Source organism: Phaethon aethereus, assembly GCF_964289735.1.
Source record: "Phaethon aethereus genome assembly, chromosome: 5".
NCBI lineage: Eukaryota > Metazoa > Chordata > Aves > Phaethontiformes > Phaethontidae > Phaethon > Phaethon aethereus.
Genome location: NC_138579.1, coordinates 62,426,934 through 62,443,447, shown reverse-complemented (window position 1 = coordinate 62,443,447; position 16,514 = coordinate 62,426,934). Strand labels below are relative to the sequence as shown.

Sequence of the window (16,514 nt, the reverse complement as noted above, 5' to 3'; positions counted from 1 at the left end):
TCCCTTGCAGGTTTAATCCTCAAAAATACTTTACATGGAAGCCTAAAATTAAAGGATTCTTAAACTTCCTGAAGAAGTGAAGTCTTTAGTGGAGAAAAAAATACACTAAGCCTAACTGTTTGGCGGGGGTGGCTTGATTAGGGGGACTGCTTGATTAGCTGGAATACAATCTTTCTCACCATTTCTGCCTGTGTTGTTATATTCAGTAATTACTGACACTTTATACTCTATTTCTGTAGTTCACTGGCTTGTTCTTATTACTCTAAAGATATGGTGTATTGATGCAGTGAGAACTGACAGCATGCAACGCATGCAAAAGTTTGGTACTGGTGAAGACTGGGCGCTTCAAACCTTTCACTTTAATAAAAATTTAGGAATTTTGCTTTGAGGTTGTCTTGGTGGTAGTGAGTATTGATGTTATGAAAGCCAGTATGTTGACACATTCTTAATTATTTTCTTTCCCCCTCGCCCCACTGAAGGACGCACCAACCATTGGTCTGCGATCATCGGTAGTTCTCACTCGAAGAACTACATCCTTTGGGAGTATGGAGGATATGCTAGTGAAGGTGTCAAACAAGTTGCAGAGTTGGGGTCCCCAGTAAAGATGGAAGAAGAAATTCGACAGCAAGTAGGTGTAATTTAGTCCATACTTTAAAAAATGCATCCTACCTTGACCTGAGAATGATTTGTCATTGACAATGTCTATGAATGTAATTTTGCTGGCTAATTTTCAGTCCAGCAGGTTAGGAGATCTGCCTGTCTTTCTAGACTCATTCTTACTCTGACAAAAGTTTTTGTCCATGAGAGGACAAGTAAGTTGTAGTATTGTAAACTTAGAGAATCTATGTGTCATGCAAGGCATAAATCGTAGGTGTAAAAGTAAAACTCATCTTTCCAGGCTTAATCATGACAACATTTAGAGTTTGTTAAAGGAATACCTTGAAGATGGAAAGTAGCATGCCTTATTCCATTTTGAACCGGTCATTTTTAGTTTATAGTTTATTGTGGTTTGGTGGGGGTTTTTTTTGTTTTGCTTTGTTGTTTTTCTGGTAAGCATCTTACTTGCAGTTTTCTGTGGAATCATCTAAGTTAGAAATACTCTTACAGGAGAGCAAGGTGGGTTTTTTGGGGTTTTTTTTTTTTTGGCTGAGCAGGAAAATTTTACACAACTGCACTAAAAAAATTTGATTAATCAGGATTATGGTTTAAGGGCTAAAGTACCTTTACAGTGTATCACCTTACAGGGTATTGATTCAGCTGAAGAGAAATCAATCTTTCAAATAGTTTATAGATAATTTTCATTTCATTACCAATAAAATATACCAGGACACGGTGATGATTATTATTAGGACATCTAACTATATGAAATATAAGGACTCACTGGAAACTGAGCTCAGTTATAAGACAGAAAGAATGTAAATATAATTACATATAATAGAGCTATACATATAATTTTATATAGATGTAAGTAGGTAGGTAAGTGCATATGTAATATATGCACATGGGAGAGAAGGCAGAAATTGTCCCCAACAGCTTATCACCTTGTACAGACAAGACAGGAGCAGAAGGGAAACAGCATTCAGCAAGAAAAGATAAAGGCAGTAAAGTTGAAGACAGATCTGGTTTACTGGAGTCTGATTACGCTTTCCTGACTTCCCCCCGAATTTACAAAGTGATACAAGTGAAGAGGTGGCCTAGTCCGCGGCAGAATAGTCAGGTGGGATAGCAGGGACACGCTGCAAGGGAGAGCAAAATGGGAGCCAAAAGGCTTGTTTTGGCATTTCATGTGCCAGTTTTGCTATGCCAGCCTTTAGCATGCTGTGAGAGGCACGACTTAATATTTAATTGATATGCAATATTTTTAATGTATTCCTCGGACACTTTCTGCTTCTGCCAAATGTACTGAGAATTACAGATTTCAAAACAGATGGAATTTTATAGAAGTATTTGTGTTTCAATCATAATGAAAAAATTTTAAAAAAATAAAAACAGCTTATAATTTAGTATATTGAAGGGATACGTAAAGAATATGAAAGGGAAAAACATATTGAAAAACATGGAGGGGAGAGATGTGGTAGTTGGGTACATTATTCTCGTTACCCTATAATGAACCTTTGGCGTTCCTGCGAATAGAAAGTAGGCCTTGATCCTAGATAATGTGCCTTTGCATCTTTACTGAGAAGTGGCTGGATTTTATCCTAGCAATAATATATAAAACAGATGGATTAAAATTATGGCAGTGTATTCCATATACCACATGTAATTTATCATTTTTGCTTCTTACTTGGGAAATCAGGATTTTCTCATAGTAGGTCCACACAAAATAATCAGCTTAATTAGTATCTTTGTACTAAAAAAGAGGTAATTTCTTTGCACAGTCTTCACAAATACTTTATAAATAAGGGTTTGGTGCATCCGAATTGTAACTACACAAAGATTAGGTCTGGTCCAGGAGCAGCAGGGGCATGGGCAGAGTATGGGATGAAGTGCAAGTAGAGGTGCAGTTGTGAGAGGTCATACTGAGCATTGGTGGAAGAGGCAGTGAATTTTAAGAGAATATAGAAAAGAATGAAAATCATGACTCTCTCTGCTTTCCAAATTCTGTGTTCTTTGTCATTATGTGCCACGTATTTGCAAAAATAAGATGTATTTCTATGACGGGTTCAAATCAGAGGTGGTTGTGACTTTTAGAGTGCATAAAATAGCTAGCCAGCTATAATTTCAGGGGCTGCTGAATTCGCACGTGAAATAAATGAACATTGTCATTCATTTCAACATCAGGCCTGTCTGATTGCGCCAAACCTGCCATAATTCCCCTGACTCGCCTGGTTCAGTCTAATCCAAGCAATGAACTAGTGTTATAGCTGAATATTACCTAGAACAATGTAGCATATCACCAAAAGCCACAACATTTTATCGAGTTTATTTGACTTCTTGTTTCCTTTTAACATGTGTTTAAGCTGCGCTAATATTTTTGCGAGATACTGAAGTAAGTTCTACAACCAAGACACCGGAGCTAGTAATGCCAGGAGCTAATCTGCTGATATTTCATTCAGGCTTTTCTTTTTTTACTATTGCACTTTCTTCCTTGCAATATCCCTGCCTGCCTGGAAATTTGGTAGCATTGTTTCCTTCCTCGCGCTTCCCAGTTACCTCAGGACCCGTTTCCCCCTTTTCCATTTCTTGTTTTACCTTTATTTCCCCTGTCATCCTCCCAGCCTTCTGCTGTGGGGTGTTGGCAGGATGCAATTCATTAAAATCACTCTCCCAAGCTGCTTTTGAGCTTTCTGAAAATGCAAGAAAGACAGTTTCTGTGCTTAACTCTGGTGCCTGGACCCACACTTCCATGCAGCAGCACAGGGTTGGAGCTGTGGCCCTCGCCTGCAACATCTCCGTGGTGGGTAATGCACATCTTACAAGGCCAGACTTGCATTTGGAAAACTGCTGGGGGTCTACCGTGTTTTGTTGGCAGTTTCTTAGGTGAATACATAGACACATATTTGTGTAACCAGCATCTGTATCATTGACATTACCTAAGGTCTTATACAGAAAAAAAACCAACTATCTAATAATTTTTATGAATTAATACTAAAAATTTACTGTCTATATATAAAAAAAAAGCTTTCTTTAAATGAAGCTTTGTTAAGAAGTCTCGTAACTATTATCTGTCATTAACTAAAGATTCTCAAGCATGAACATTTTTGCTCCCCATTTGACAGACTGCTGAATCATCAGCAGCTTTTCTTCTTGACTGAGCACCTTCGAATGCTCTGATTTGTGTTGTCACTGTAAAGAGGCTGTGTGATATTTTTGCATGGATGGTCCTGGGTATGGTAAACTTGCTTTGTAGTTTGTTTATCTGGGAGAATTTAAAGGAACTTATCAGCCTTTTTGATAAACTTTTCCTGGCAGCCTGGAAGGAAAGCCACAGCACATAAGAGTTTTACTAAAACAATCTGTCAAGTGGTTGATGTGTACAATGGGATAATTCACGCATTATACTTCAGGGGTTATAAATGAACAGACAAAGGATGGGAAAGGAATTATGTGAGCAAAAGAATGTTCACTGACCTCATGTGTCTCTGAAATACATTCACTCTTTCACTTGCTTTTCAGAAAGTCTGACTTGTCTAGAAACTGTTATTTGATAAACTGCCTGGACAGAAATAAATACAGAATTTGAAAAGGGAATTCTGCATCCGTATTGATTGCTCTGTTTAAACAAGCAAGCAAGCAAGCAAGCAAACAAGATGGTTAAAACATGAATCAAAATGAATAAAGTGTAATGCTAAATGTAATATCCCAGGCAGATGAAACAAGATTAAAGCAGAGACATAGTCATTCCTCTTTGATTCAAATGTCTCTCACCTCTAAGAATGAGTTTGGTTTTGCCTAATTATTTTAGGATAAATACTAAGTTGTTTGACCATCAGGGTTTTTTAAACCAGGATAAGGAATATTCTGTACCTTGCCACTGTCGTCAGGAAATGCAGTTTGTACTCTCTGCTTACTCCCTATAGACACATAGATGACATTCTTACAGGTTTAATTTAATGCTCCCTGAAGTGTCAGCAAGTGGAATGACTTTTTCTGTTCTCTTCAGTGGCTTCAGATTAGAGCTGACTATGCCTCTAGACCTTTCAGAAGAGCAAGTTCTGCTTTCCAACAAGATGCTTGTAAATTTTTTGACATGCAATAATTTAAATTATATGTATTAATTGAAGATGAAACCTGCAATATCTGAAACTTTCTACAGAATAAAATATGCAATTTTTATGACCCTATCTAAACATTTATTTTTACAAAATAGTTCTGGTTTGGATTTTTTTTAATATATCCATGTAATAAAAAGAGGAAGAAAAGAGAGTAAAAATTAAAGTATTTTCATTGTTGGATTGATGCTGATTGATTTTTTTTTTTTAATTTTTTTTGAGAAATACAACTTCAGTATTTCAGTTGAATAGTTACCATTATGTTGCCTGTTTTGTAACACAACACTATGCTCTTCCATAGAAAAATGGGGTCATTAGATTTTTCTGACTGAAGCTGGTAAATCACCTGAATTACAAAGAGGAATTTGCGGTATATCGATCACTTTTTGTTATAGTGCTAGGCACATTATTGCCATGTTAAGTGAAACAGGCTCAAAACGTTGCTTTTTGAATTATCTGTTATTGTGTACTTACAGAAGTTAAAATTAGCTAACCAACCAGGGAGGTTCAACTGAGTTGTACTTGTGCTCGACAGAACAGCTAAAAATTCTCCCTGAACATTTAAGAGACCCCGATACCCCTAACAGTGTTTGAGACTAAGGCTACTTTGCACGTGAAAGCTGTGACTGCCGCTGAAACAGTTTAGTCTGTGCTTGTTTAAAGTAGCTAAAACGTTAGTGAAAACCTGACGGCTTGACCTTCATTGCAGGTGGAGATTAAAACAGGATCTTAGATTATTTTGCCACATATTACTATTGATATTTCTGCTGCTATTGTTACTTATGGAAACTAGAAGAAATTGGCCAGCTGGGATGCCCACCTTTGCTTAACCAAACCTTCAGTGAATGGTGCCAAGGTACCCCCAGGGCACCCTTCCCCCTCGATCCCCAGGGAGGGCATTTGAGTTCCCAGCCACCTTTCAGAGGCACCAGCCTCTCTCTTGAAAAGACAGGAACACCTGGGAAATACTAGTGTGGCCATAAAGTCTAATCTAAAAAGTACAGTCACTATTCTTACAAATAGTCCAAAAGCCCTTTAGCTTCCTGTGCAAGCCCATAGAAATTTTCAGTAGATTTGGACTTGGTCTAAGAGTAAAGTAGTAAAACACTGTCCCAGCATGCTTTCCACTTCAGTTACAGCCTGGCCGCAGGTTTTTATTAATGCAGTGTTTAATCTGATTCTGGACAGATCAAGCTGCTTGATTGTAAATTTGTATCTAGACTTTTGTTTGCTCAGTTAGGCTCCTCTGTTGCTCTGTGCATACATCTCTACTGTGAGTTATGGTACTTTTTATGCCTTTTGAAAATGTTAAGTGGTAGATTTTCCATCCTTTCCTTTTGGAAGATATACCTTATATAACAATTTAAAATCTCTGGAGTTTTGGTAATTAGAAGGTTTGAAATGCCTCTTTACTGTGCTGAATTTCATGGAGTATTTCTGCCAAAAAGAATTTGTTGTCTATTTATGTCATGAAGGGAAGCTTTATCTGCTAGTAAATAACGCGTACAACAGGGTTCAGAACACCTCTTCTATGGTGGCTTCCATCTTTTAATAAACTTTTGTTGGAAACTGTAATTAGGATGATTCACAGTTTGTGTTGCTTTCTTTAAAAAAAAAAATCAAAAACTGTTCAGAGCATGATACCAAAGTAGGCCAAAATACAGCATTCATTTTGAAAAGACACGTTTAAAAGATGCCTTTTTTCCTGACAACTGTTAAAATACAAAAAAACCCCACCTTTAAAAAATTAATATTTAATTTTCTTTTATATCTTACCAGTGACTTGTAAGGCAGATACTTAGAGGTCACTTCACTGTAAAACAAAAGCCAGAAGTAGAAAATCAACTTTCTTCTGACATAACAGCAAATAGTGTTTTTATAAATTCTTATCTTTCTGAAGAAAGTGTGGAAGGTCCCAAATTTGAATTTCTTCACTGAGTTTTATTTCTATAGGCTTATATAAACAACATAGTCACTGTATGTCCCCAACAGTAAGTTAGTATTTGGTTTCAATAGTTACTGTAGTCTATAATTGGAACTACATTGCAAAAGTTTTGATTGCTTGTGCAACTGTTAAGCAATCGTATTTTATGTTTTAAAATAGCTAAACATGTGGAATGTTCACTTTGAGATAACAAAAAATACAAAACATTCAGCTATGAAGATTAAAAAAAAGTCAGGTCTTTTTTTTTAGTAAAAGCTTCATTTCAATTTCGGTCAAAAAACCTATTGTTTTTTTGGTGAAAATAGACCCTGCAAATACTGGAAAATATGTATAATTTGTACTATTTCTGAATAGTACAAAGCATGTTCAGGTAGTCTAAAAACCATTGAAGTTAATCACTCTTTTACAAAATTAAGCTCTGATGAATAAATATTAAGTGGCGTGTTATTTCTTAGGCCAAAACATGAAAGATTCAACACACTTTTAATAGTTCATGCTGTCAGTCAATGAAAATGGATAGGAATATTTGTGTTTATTTGAGTACTCTGGAAATATCATTGTGCTATGGATTAGCTCTTAACCAATAAAGCACAGTCCTTATGCCACAGTACTCCAAGTGTGGTTCTTCTCTTTGGAGGATTGTGAGAGCTGGCAGATGTTGAACACGGTTTGTGCAAAATGTCCTTTTTATGCTGGTGGTAATCTCCTTGGTTTAGAACACCAGGCAAAATATGATTTTTAAATTTTATTTAGCCTGGGGTCCTAACTTTAGCAAAATAGTGGCTTGGTTAACAGTGCTTTTTCAGATTTTGTCAAGTTGCTTTTTGCTAGGTTTAGTAACAAGAACAGGAAAATACTGTAAAATTACCGGGAACTCACTCTGTCAGCAGAGCTGTAAATCTTAGTGAAACACTCTGGCTACCATTGCTCATTTGGGTTTGTGGTACATCTTTAATCCACTTGTATCAGTTATGTGCAGAGCTAGGCCAGACGCCTTATTGCCATAGAGAAATGAAAGTCCTTTCTGCTGTTAAAGACCTGTGAAAATCAGACAGACAATTTTTGCATTTGTGATCTGCAAACCGTTAAACCACTGTAGTTTTGTTCTGTGGTGGAAAGGTATTTCCCTTGCAAGAAACAGCCTTTACGATTTAACGTCATGCCGTAGAGAAGACGACAGGTATATGCTGTTGTTTCAAAAATTCTGTCTCAATATACTGGGGTGTATGTCTCATTGCAGGAGATCGCTTCATCTACTTAAAATTCAAAAATGCTTTTGGACATTCTCAGCAGTGAACAGACTCCTGTTAGGACATTGTTTTCATATGAAATAACCTCGTGTTGACTTGTGCCCACTGCATGAAGCTATGCCACGCAAAGGGAGCACTTCTCTCTCCCTGTGTTGAACACCGGCCTGTGCTCTGTGAACGCATCTCCAGCCTGCTCAGAAATGGGGAATTTCCCCCAGCGAAAGTAGCCTCCAGTCCAACATTTCCATTCTAAAAGACAATTTTAAGGAGTGATACTCTGTCAATGTCAGGGACAGGGGTACCGGAGTCAGTGGCTGTTACAAGGTCAGATGGGCTTTCGTCCACCTGCTGCTGGGAGAAGCTGCAGGAGGTTGCTGGCCAAGGCAGTCTTACTTAACCTATCTTCCCTCATTCCTTGTCAGCTGAGCACTGCTGCTTGTTCTGGTAATAGACAAGTAGAGGAGATATCAGGGAAAAAAAATCTTTATAAGTTTTTTTTTTCTGTGCTTTTAACAGCAGTTACTATTTGATAATAAACAAAGGAGCTTGATTTTTAAATGTCGGGTTGCGAAGTCTCATCTTGCTTAATGAATTCCAGAGGCTTCACACCTCTAACTTGTATGGAATTCTTTGAAGTTTTGCACTCTGAATAATTACTCAGTTATTGATATGGAACAATTTGCATAACCAAACAATGAGTTGAAGTTTTATCAGTTAGTTCAACAGTTAGTTTCCCTTTCATTTACCTGCATTTGGCTTGCTGCTTATTTTCTTCCAATTCTTCCTCTATTTCTAATATAAAACAGGAAGAAATACAGCATTTCAGTAAAATCCAATAATTTTTCTGAATAGAAAATCTTCAAGCAAAGTAGAGTTCGTTTTGTAGAAGACAGAACCTTCAAGAAAAAAAAAAATGGGTTTAACTCAAAGGCTAGTCTTTCCTCAGTGAATTTTGCTGCTAAATCTTGCAGAAAAGGGTCCAACAAAAAATCATAGAATCATAGAATACTTTGTGTTGGAAGGGATCTTTTAAGGTCATCTAGCCCACCCCCTCTGCAACGAGCAGGGACATCTTCAACTAGAGCAGGTTGCTCAGAGCCCCGTCCAGCCTGACTTGGAATGTTTCCAGGGATGGGGCATCTGCCACCTCTCTGGGCAACCTGTGCCAGGGTTTCACCGCTCCCATTGGGAAAAATGTCTTCTTTATATCTAGTCTGAATCTGCCCTCTTTTAGTTTAAAACCATTACCCCTTGTTGTATCGCTACAGGCCCTGCTAAAAAGTCTGTCCCCATCTTTCCTGTGAGACCCCTTTAAGTACTGGAAGGCTGCAATAAGATCTCCCCAGAGCCTTCTCTTCTCCAGGCTGAACAACCGCAACTCTCTCAGCCTGTCCTCACAGGAGAGGTGTTCCAGCCCTCTGGTCATTTTTGCGGCCTCCTCTGGACCCGCTCTGGCAGCTCCCTGTCCTTCCTGTGCTGAGGACTCCCGAGCTGGACATAGGACTCCAGGTGGGGTCTCACCAGAGCAGAGTAGAGGGGCAGAATCCCCTCCCTCGACCTGCTGGCCACGCTTCTCTTGATGCAGCCCAGGATAGAGTTGGCCTTTGGGGCTGCAAGCGCACATTGCGGGCTCATGTCCAGCTTTTCATCCACCAACACCCCTAAGTTCTTCCACTTTTTTAATGTCTATAATAGTTGAGGGGTCCATCAAAGCTTATAGGATTTTTCTCTGCCTCTCATAACTGCCTAGATTGCAGTAAAGCAACGCTCGAGGAGGGAAACTGTTGCTTTTCCTTCTGGTAGATTCATTAATTTGGACAGTATGGAATAATTTTAGCTCTCCAGTACACAGACATAAAAGTCACTAGGAAATGTTGTCTGTTCAAGACAATATGATTGGATTGCTAGACGTTATTTGCTGACTTTAAAGTCTTTTAAAATATCTTGCATTTTCATTTCCTGCAGTTAGATTTTATCATTGTTTTGCTGTTACAAAATTATTACCATCTTGTAGCTGATTCATCCAGTGGAAAGATGTGATGAAATAACTTCTAAATTATTTTCTTTCAGTCTACCACTGTAGTATTTTTAAAAGATTAACATTTCCGATGCATCGGTTCTTCTTGTGCTGCTAATACTGAGAGACAAGCTCCATCTGATTGCAGAAGTTCAGCACTGCTAACACCAGATTTTGGTCAGAGAAGTCAGTCTGATCTGGATTTATTACTCGCAAGTGCTCTGTTTTGGAATGGCAGCTCTAAAACCTAAGAAAGCACAACAGGCGCATTTGAGGAGTGACTCTAGGCACTCAGGAACTGTCTTACTGTCTTACAGCAACACAAGCAGAATGTTAACTAACACAAACTGTGGAAGAGCTAACACCAATAATGTCAAATTGTTTGATGGGGATGTAGAGCAGAGGCTTAAGGTTCCTTCTCTGGGAGACATTGCCTAAACTCCTATTGACTTTGGCGAAGTCTCGTTTTTAAGGGTCAGAGTACCACCAAAAATTAAATTAGGGAAGAGTTTACTTTTCTCTGAATACTTTCATCTGCAGTAGCTTAACCTGTGATTAAAATGCAGTGGCTGCATAGCCAGTGGCATTCAGCTGCCTATTAAGGAGGTGCTGCAAACGCTAAAGTAGCGCCTGAACTCTCATTAGCAGCGTTTGTCAGGAACCACGGGATCTTCCTCTGTTTTCTCTCGTGTCGCATTGTAAATATTGTTCAAAGAAACAGCATGATATAACAGCTGAAGTGTCCTACTAGCTCATTTGACTTGCAAATGCTTAATTATTCAGATAAATTTTCAACTTAAACAAAAACTAAGGAAAAACTTCCACAATGTCAAGTTCATCATTCTGGCATTTGCTTTTTAGGGAGTGTTTGTTTGGTTTTTTTTTTGTTTAGGAACCTCAGTTCAGAACTCTGTTGCTGTGATTATATCAAATGCTTATTTCCACCTGAATTCCAGCAGAACACTCAGAACAATACCACGTACAAATATCATATGGATTTCCAAAACCCAATATGTACACAAATATGAATGTTATTTGGCCTGTATAATTTTCTAAGCTCCTCCCAGTTAAATATCTAGATCACAGATACTGATTTGAAAATCTATTTATTGTATTTGATGTGCAATGAATAGGCATATTCAGGTATTATGTTACAGCTCGCCCAAGACATTGAAAAGGGAGGTTATTCATAAGTCTTTATTTCAACTTTTAACTTTGTTTTCTTAGATCCCTTTTCCAGTTTGCATCTGAAAAGTCTCTAACACGTAGTTTACTTCAGTCAAAACCAGAAGCAGGACTAGTTATTTTTAGTCTTTTAGTCTTTAGCTCAGGAAAGAATGACATGCTTGCAGATTGTACATTTCTTTGAAGTCCACCAGGCAAACACTGACATAAAATAAAATATGAATGAATTTAGGAACTGTAATACATGCTGCAACCTGAAAGAGATTCAAGAGTTAATACAGATCTCAAATGAAAATGTTTTTTATTGTCATTAATTTCTGGTTACAGGCTCTCTGGATTCCTTTTTAAAAGATGTTATCGAGTTCTCTGCCAGTCAGCTCCCTCCTTTAAACACAGCTTAAGTCATTAATTGTATTCTTAGTTCAGTCAGTGATATCTTTAAATAAATTTCATTATTTATATCATAGGCTGTATTCTACTATTCCAAGAACATTCTGTGGAAAAAAGCCATACAGATATTACTGGAAAAGAGACCATCAAGAGTAGAGTGAAATATTTGTTACCTGCATTGACATTTACCAATATTTGATGACAATATTGTAGTAAAAAAGCTACAAAACTGCAAATAAATTAATTCTCTTGGTTATTTAAACTATATGACAAGACTTTGTGCTGTAATGCTCATGAAACATCTTGTGTTGATGGCAAATTGAAAATGCATGATTTCTTTTTAGGTATAGGAGTTTGAATCCCACACACTGACCTTCTTGGAAATGTAGCACAGAATCTTTTTCTTTGAATTTTGCAAACAGAAATGCAATTTTTCTGTATCTCATATAAGTTCACTTTAATAATCACACTCTAAAATTCAGGCTTAAAAATTTTCTATGTCATTTGTCAAATAAAAGTGTTTCTTTTGAATTATGTAGTCAAAGAAATACCCACAGTAGACACCTATTCATAAGATATAAAAGCTGTCAGTAAACTATCTGTGAACTGCCACTTTGGATATTTGGATATTTCCCATTCCATGTGTTGGGTTTTTTTACACAAACGATGGGGCAGAATTAGTGCACATGTGCAATTCTGATGTGTTTTTTATCCCTACCTCTCTTTTGCTCTGTCCTTTTCATTTGTGTTCAAAAATGAAGGGGGAAGAGACACTCAGGAAAGAGCAGACAACCTTCATCGCTTTTACTACAGAAGTGTTAAATGTTATAATATCATCTAACAGTATTTATCTAAGAATCTCTATTTGATTTCATTTACATAACTTGCAATGTAGAAGACTTTATGTTTCACTGCATTGATATCTAAGGCGCATTTGCCAGTCTGTTGTCGTCAGCCCTGTGTTCCCACCTGGGCTTTAGACAGCTCTGTCGCAAACAGAGCTCCAGTGCTTTTGCTGCCAGTAGCAGTGGTGTTGCCCCAAAGCTGTGTATGATGTTCAGAATGGTTTTGATCAGACACAAGCAATGCAATGAGTTCAGAAAACCCAAGACCTGAGTTTTTGCAGGCATCCCTTTGAAGTGGGCATTTTTACAAATTACTACTTACATTTTGTATGTGTGCACATGAGTGTCTGTAGGCGAATATACTCAGTTTGTTCTGCATTTTACATCAGTGTTAAGAATGTGAAAGGCAGGTTATTCCTTGATTATTCATATAATATCAACAATATTAATGTTTCTTAATTCAGTCAGAAGCCTGCCTATGTAAAAGTCAGTACATCTTTGCACACTCGGGACTCATCTGCCTGGGGCAACTTTTGGATGTAAGGAATGGTCTGAGTTTTTAACAGACAGTAGTTATGCTGCATTAACTCCCCAGGTGGAAACTGTTGTTCTGGAGATGCGGCTTTCTTGCATTTTAGCCTAGTAATGTTCCAACACACAGAAAGACAGCTAAACACAGGAATAAAACTGCCCAAAAGAACCCTAGCGGAGACTAACAGTCCTCATAGCTGACAGTAGCTCATTGAGGTTTTTGTAGGCAAATTCAAAAGTTACAAGGACATATCTACGAGAATATAGGAATTCCTCTGTCCTGAGAGTTATTGCGTAGAGACATCTTTCCTTGAAATTACTGCATATAGTACTGTTGCTTGTTAGATTCAATCGACAGGCTCCTCATTACTTTAATGGGAGTTGAATCAGCCCTCCACATCTTCGCAGCTGGAGTCCTTAGTTGGCTGTAATCCCAGTGATTTCACTTAGAAAATTCTGTAAACTTTCTTCTTGGAGTTAGTGTGTGGGTTTGGGGCATACAGAACTTTTGGGCTATGTCATTTCATGTCATCTCACAGGACAGAGGTCTAAATCAAAATTATTTAAAAAGAAAAAACCTTCCTATGTAAAATTCAGATCTGCATTTCAGAGTGAAATCCCAGGGGAAACAAGTGCCTGATTTTATATGGGGTGGATAGTGTGTTTGTACTTAAGCAGGGTCAGAGTTTATTTAGATGTCTGCCTTTACTTACCTTGTTCCTTTGACCGAAAATTAGTGTCTATTTTGTTCGTGGAATCGCATTTATACTTTTGCAATACCTTCGGACGAAATGCCACTCAATCTCAGCACTTCTGCAACAAAGTTAAGAAAAGTAGATGGAAAAATTCATTTTAATTGAGCAAAATAAGGAGAAAGCGTACTGTGTTCCATAGATACTCAGTTGTTTAAATGCTTCCCTTTTGAGAAGTTAATTACGTGATTGCTGCATTACTTAAGAACTGAGAAGAATACATCTATAATGAGCAGAATCTGAATAGATTTTTAATGCATCTTTTTTAGCTCTCCCTGTGGCTAGGAGTGCTTATTGAGATCTTCATTTACAATAGATTACTGCTACTTTTTTAAAGTGCTTTCCCACTCTCCATAATTGATGTATTAGTATATCCCCTAAGCATATTTTCTTGTTCATCTTTAGTCCATTAAGATTAAACAGAATGGCCATAAGATCATAAAGAAATAAAATATTCACTTCGCTACTTACTGCAAAAAAGCTGCTATTATCTGTCAAATATAAAGATTAACTTTGCCTTCAGGTACATTTTTAATGGCCTTTTAAATATAGCCCTGAACCACTGTAACACATAGTAATAGATGAAGAACTTTCTTCATAGGGGGAAGTATATCTTAATTAGGTGTCAGCCCCAGAATTTTTTGCTCAGCTCATGCTCTTAGCTGCAAAAGATTTTTATCCATGGTTATCTGAATTCATGACACACTTGCAATGCAGGTTAAAATTAGGGAGACAATTTGTACTTCATTACTTGCTGTAGACTTTTTAATAGGTTTTAATTAAAATGTCAAAGATCATATTCTATATATATATTTCTTGTTCAAACAACAGTGGAGAATATAAGCTTGGAAAGATATGAAATAATCCAATTTTCAGTCTGTGAGCGTAAATTGCATTTGCAAAGAGGTGTTCAAACATGATACAAACCCAAAATTTTATTCTTACAAATTTAGACTTGCAGAATGCTGTGTGTTTCCCTTATTCCTTATAGTCCCTCATTACTTTTCTCTACTGCTCTCTTCTTCTAAGGGAGAAAAAGATAATGTTTCAATTGGTGAAAATCATTTTAAAAGGGCACCAGGGAACACAGAGGTCACTTCTATTTTATGTTTGAGTACTAACACGTGTAAAATACATAAAATATATGCAGCAGGATAACTGCAAAGCTGTTCTTGCCAGCAATGGTCATGTTTACTATCCACCAACTAGATAAACTTCGTTAAAGAGATATGGTATTAATGACTGATTAATTTTATCAGGAAAAATTGCAGTCAGATTTATTTTATTATTTCATTATTAATGCCTTTGAAGTCAGTTTTCACAGACAGCCAGAGAAGTATTAATATTCAGTAGTTTTAATTGTTACTGATAGTGAGGTCTCTCCACCAGTGCTTGCTTTTGGGTCATTTTCCTGGCTGCCCTGGCGTTACCGAAATCAGTTAAGATTTGGCTGTCTTTCAGAATCGTAATGATAAGCTTTGGGATATTCTTGCTTATGTTTATTTTATTAGTTTTGCAAATGATGTTGCTAATTTCTGTAACACTTAAGGGCTGCCAAGGGAAAAGCCCTTTTCTTAAGAACACTGGTGCACTATAATGGCAGCCTATGATTTTATTTACAGGGATTAACAAAATGACATGATATTTCATTCATTTTAAAAGAACTAGTTTTTAGTAAAGAGTTCATGGGAAGATTAAAGAAAATAGTCATTTTGGTTTTAGAGACTGAAATTCTAGTCAGCAGATTGTTGTAAGATACCTTATTTTAATACCAAAGATGTGTTTGGTCAGTGAGATTAAGGCTTTCATTTTTTTAAAATCAGAAATGTAGCCTTTAAAGTAACAATCCGTTGGCATCAAAGCCACCACTTTCTTTCAGTAGTGCTTAGGTTTTGTTAGCTGCAGATACCTTCCCGAGTGCCCTGGATCTCCAGGGCTGGGCCAGCCACCCATACCGGCAGTTCAGCTCAGGTGCTGGTCTGACCTCGGCGCTGCCGTCCTCTCCCAGCCTGGGAGGGTAGATACTCTTTTCTGCTTGACTCGGTGTTTTGACACATCCCTCTGAAGTTTGGTGTGCCTTGTCATTTGGTTGGGAACACAGCCCCCGTGATGCTTATAGGAAATGTTATTTCTTCTTTTTATCAGTTTTCCTTGGGTGAAAACATTCTTACTGACACGTCCCTCACTTCTTATCTAAAGCACATAATTAGCTGATTACCTGTGCTCCACTTAGCAGCGTGATTGGGTATGTGTCGCTCTTGGCAATGTTGTAGAATAATCTTCAGAAGAGGGCAGTTTACTCGAAAGATACTCCTCCAGTGTCACCTTGAGTATCCTGGAAGCACTTCTCGCTCTCTGCTGGATTCATTGAGTGGGTCCCACTCTCAGTGACCGGCTCCTCTTTTTATGGCATCGGCCATCGGACAATTGCGTCTACCTGACCTAGGCCTGTCGCTGCGCCCCTGCCTCCCCTCCGAACCAAAGGCTCTGACGGAGCTGCAGTAAGTACCCTTGATTGCCTCATTGGAGCTCCACTGGAGACATGGGCTGGAATTTAATTAAGAATAAATAGTCAAGATAATTTGCTGCTTTGACCATTATCTGTAAATGTTTTCTGCTGACCTATACGCAGCGCAATAGCAGCGCCATTTCTTATGTTTGTAGTGCAAAACAGAGGAAATTAGTTCCTTGCATGTTCAGTCTTGCCTTTGCTTTTCGTCCCATCTTTCCTTCTAATCTTCCTGTAATTGCAGTGAAAAGCATTTTAGTAAATGCATATCAACTTTTTCTGCAATTGTTTTCTAGGTTTCACTTAAAGAACACTTATGTTTCAACCTCTCCCAGATTGTGTGCCATTATTTGGTCAACTTTTCTGTACTTAATTTTA

At 37.7% G+C, this 16,514-nt stretch overlaps 1 protein-coding gene across 1 annotated transcript in view; it reads left to right on the top strand.

Annotated features, from left to right (window-relative positions):
- Positions 1 to 16,514, top strand: part of SPON1 (spondin 1) — a gene marked incomplete at both ends in the record, with an annotated part of 197,790 nt that overhangs the window by 70,182 nt on the left and 111,094 nt on the right. The window contains one exon of the mRNA XM_082000657.1: positions 480 to 628. Within this exon, the coding sequence (XP_081856783.1) occupies positions 480 to 628 (149 nt within the window). The remainder of the gene's footprint in view (positions 1 to 479; positions 629 to 16,514) is intronic.